At 36.8% G+C, this 2,868-nt stretch overlaps 1 protein-coding gene across 1 annotated transcript; it reads right to left on the reverse strand.

Annotated features, from left to right (window-relative positions):
• Positions 1-262: 262 nt before the first annotated feature.
• LOC5574567 (probable deoxyhypusine synthase) lies at positions 263-2,868 on the reverse strand. Its single transcript, XM_021843311.1, has 2 exons — positions 2,557-2,868; positions 263-1,171 (listed from the first exon to the last, which is right to left on the reverse strand). Exons 1-2 carry the CDS (start codon positions 2,752-2,754, stop codon positions 281-283), a joined length of 1,089 nt encoding a protein of 362 aa, XP_021699003.1. The 5' UTR covers positions 2,755-2,868; the 3' UTR covers positions 263-280.

Below are 2,868 nucleotides of genomic sequence, written 5' to 3' on the forward strand. Positions count from 1 at the left end.
TTTGATTCAAAATTGTGAAATGAATCAGCAACAATCACCATCGACGGGTACCAATTACAATGACGTACGAAGTAGGACAGCAAAATAGCGCTCAATTTAAATATTTCATCAGCAGAATCTTCTTCATAAATGACAGGCCATTTCACAAGATGTCTCAAATCAGCTAATTAGAAGCTTTTAGAAAGATCTATAGAAATCTTAGCTTTTAAATCAGCTAATCTGAAACGTATTGCAACAAATACACATGACAAAAACAAACGAATGTGTTTAACTTGTTTATTCATTTTCTTTTTTTCATAAAATGATTTTTAACGAATGTTTCTCCCACAAGTATGGGAAATACTAAAGTTGCTTCCGCATAAACCTTAACCGGCGTTGCGTCTTTCTTAATCTTACCCCAAGATACCGCTTCATCCGGTCGAGCACCACTATCGCTTCCATCATATTCTGATGCAGTATTAATGAAAACAGAAAAATCAGCACCGTTTCTCATCAAATTTGCATTACAGATATGATGTTTAATTACGCCACCTCCTATTATAATTATGCCTGAATTGACTGCCTTCACAGCCATGGTATTCAATCGTCTAAGGTCAGATATAATATCTAACACTAGTCCAGGATTGCGAAACGAGTGGAAATACATCATGTCACCAAGGCTACCATCGGTAAGTGCTGGACTAAAAACCGGTATTTTATTTTTAGCGGCCCAATAATAGACTGAGCTTTCATCGTTGATTCTTTCTCCGAGCCTTTGTATCACCTTGGAAGGTGTCCATAGAACTCCCGAAGACCGCTGTTCCTCCAACATTTCATCCAGTAACGGAATGACCCAATTCTCGAACTTACAGTAGTTATCGTTGGGTACAAGTAGATTACCGATTCGGTTAATGCCCTGTTCTCGAAGTCGCTTTCCTTCCAGTTCAAATGAACCTAGGTAAGTGGGCGCTAGACATTTGATCAGATCTTCTTCAACTCCACCAGCAGTTGTCACAATGCAGTCAACCATTTTATGCTGCACTAAAAATCGTATCGTTTCTCGAACACCACAGGATACCATGTTGGATGTGTAACCAAGAAATACGGTACAGTTGGATTTGCGTTTGATGAACTCGTCATCCTCATAGGTATCCTGCTTGTCTTCTGGCAGAGGTATTTTCCGGCAGTCAATCTGAAAGAATGGACGATTAGAAAGCTCAATGATTTGACATGTTTTCATCAATACGTATGTATAGAGTTATGCTTCTAAATATTCTATACAGCAAATGTTACGTTGGTAATTTTAAAGATGAAAATTTAATTTTTCTATAAGAAACCTGTCCAATCTTGTAACCGTGGGTCTAATTTTGGAGACAACTTTACTTCATGCAATTTTGTGATAATATTGTCCATAATTTTGTAAAACTGGTGCTAAGGACTTCTGCTGTTAGAGCTACAAAGTGTGTCGAGAAGTTCGGAATTTGTAGAAGTTCAAAGTCGTGATTAATAAAATGTTTTTTTTTTTGTTTATTTGCAGTGCATATCCTACTAAATAAATTGAAAATAAAGAGGTTTTTAAATGAAAGTAGAAGTTCTTAAAAGAACGATTCTTGCATAACTTATGATCTCGCCCTAAAAGCCATTGGTAACCGAATGTCTAGCTCATTGCCTATAAGCATATTAATAAAACTATTACTACTGCAAGATAGAGGAGGATCTTCTTTTTGTTGTAACAATGTTTAATAATATGTAAGTCCATTTGTTTGATCAGGAACAACAAGCTACACACTTGATCATCAATGGCTTTTAGGGCTAGATCATAAGTTAAGCGAGAGTTATTATTGATTATTGTACTAGCTCTGCATTAGTTGCGGCGGCGTATACAACTTATTTTCATATAACAATACACCTATTCAAATTAGGTGTGATATACAGTTAATTTATCCATTTTCAATTTGCTTCCCGGGCAACCAGTCAGTGATTTTCGATAGCGATCGATATAGATTCGTTTTGAACCATCAGCGATCGCCATCGTTGGCCAAAGATCTATAAAGAATTATGAAGACTGGTTGGTCGGGTAGTGATCTATTTTTTACTGAAAATCACCAACGAGTTATAAAATTATTACCAACCTTCAAATTTTGTGTGTATGAAACATGATTTGACCCCTCCTCAAAACGATGTACTCTCCTAGTACCGTGAAGTACCCAGATTTCACGCTCGCTTCTAATTTCTCTCACGTTTGTTTTGAACATGTTTTGAAAAAAGATTTTTTTATTGACAAGTGTTTTGAATAATTCTGTTTCAGGCACGATTACATATTATTTACATAATATGTAATTGTATAATCTGAAATGTATAAACAAACATGGATAAAATGGTAGTGAGTGGAATATGGGAGCATCACGGTTTAGTTAGGATTGGATAAATTTTGTTGTGTCCCACCCTACTGAAGAAATCAACTGTGGCACACGTGTAAGTTGGGAAAACAACATTGCGAATCTCTTGTTTTAAACGAATAATTAAAAGCATTAAATGAATAATTTAATGCCAATTGATAAAGAACTTTCAACATACCATTTTCTGCACCTCTTCAATCGCTTTCCCGAGATTGGTGGCTTGGAATCCGGAATGCAGTAGAGTTCTGAACAGGGCCTCGTAATTCCGCCCATGGTTCCAGTCGTATCCTTGTACGGTTGGTGTTCCTTCCGGGATTTTTGTGCTCTCCTGCAAAACCGCTTCCTTGGCTAACGTCGGTTCACTAGATTTGTCCATTTTGGCGTAAAAATTCAAAAATACACTTTAATTTCTATCGGTTTTTTTTTATTCGCGCGGCATGTGAAAACCCGACCGAACGAGAATGTGTGATTGCCACAGTCGATTAGAAAC

This window comes from Aedes aegypti, chromosome 2, assembly GCF_002204515.2.
Source record: "Aedes aegypti strain LVP_AGWG chromosome 2, AaegL5.0 Primary Assembly, whole genome shotgun sequence".
NCBI lineage: Eukaryota > Metazoa > Arthropoda > Insecta > Diptera > Culicidae > Aedes > Aedes aegypti.

What these genes read in the sequence shown, in the direction of transcription:
- LOC5574567 (XM_021843311.1), bottom strand. Translation starts at nt 2,754, where the DNA reads ATGGACAAATCTAGTGAACCGACGTTAGCCAAGGAAGCGGTTTTGCAG. An exon ending in TTGAAGAGGTGCAGAAAATG is followed by an intron (nt 1,172 to 2,556) that starts GTATGTTGAAAG and finishes CCATTCTTTCAG; the next exon opens with ATTGACTGCCGGAAAATACC.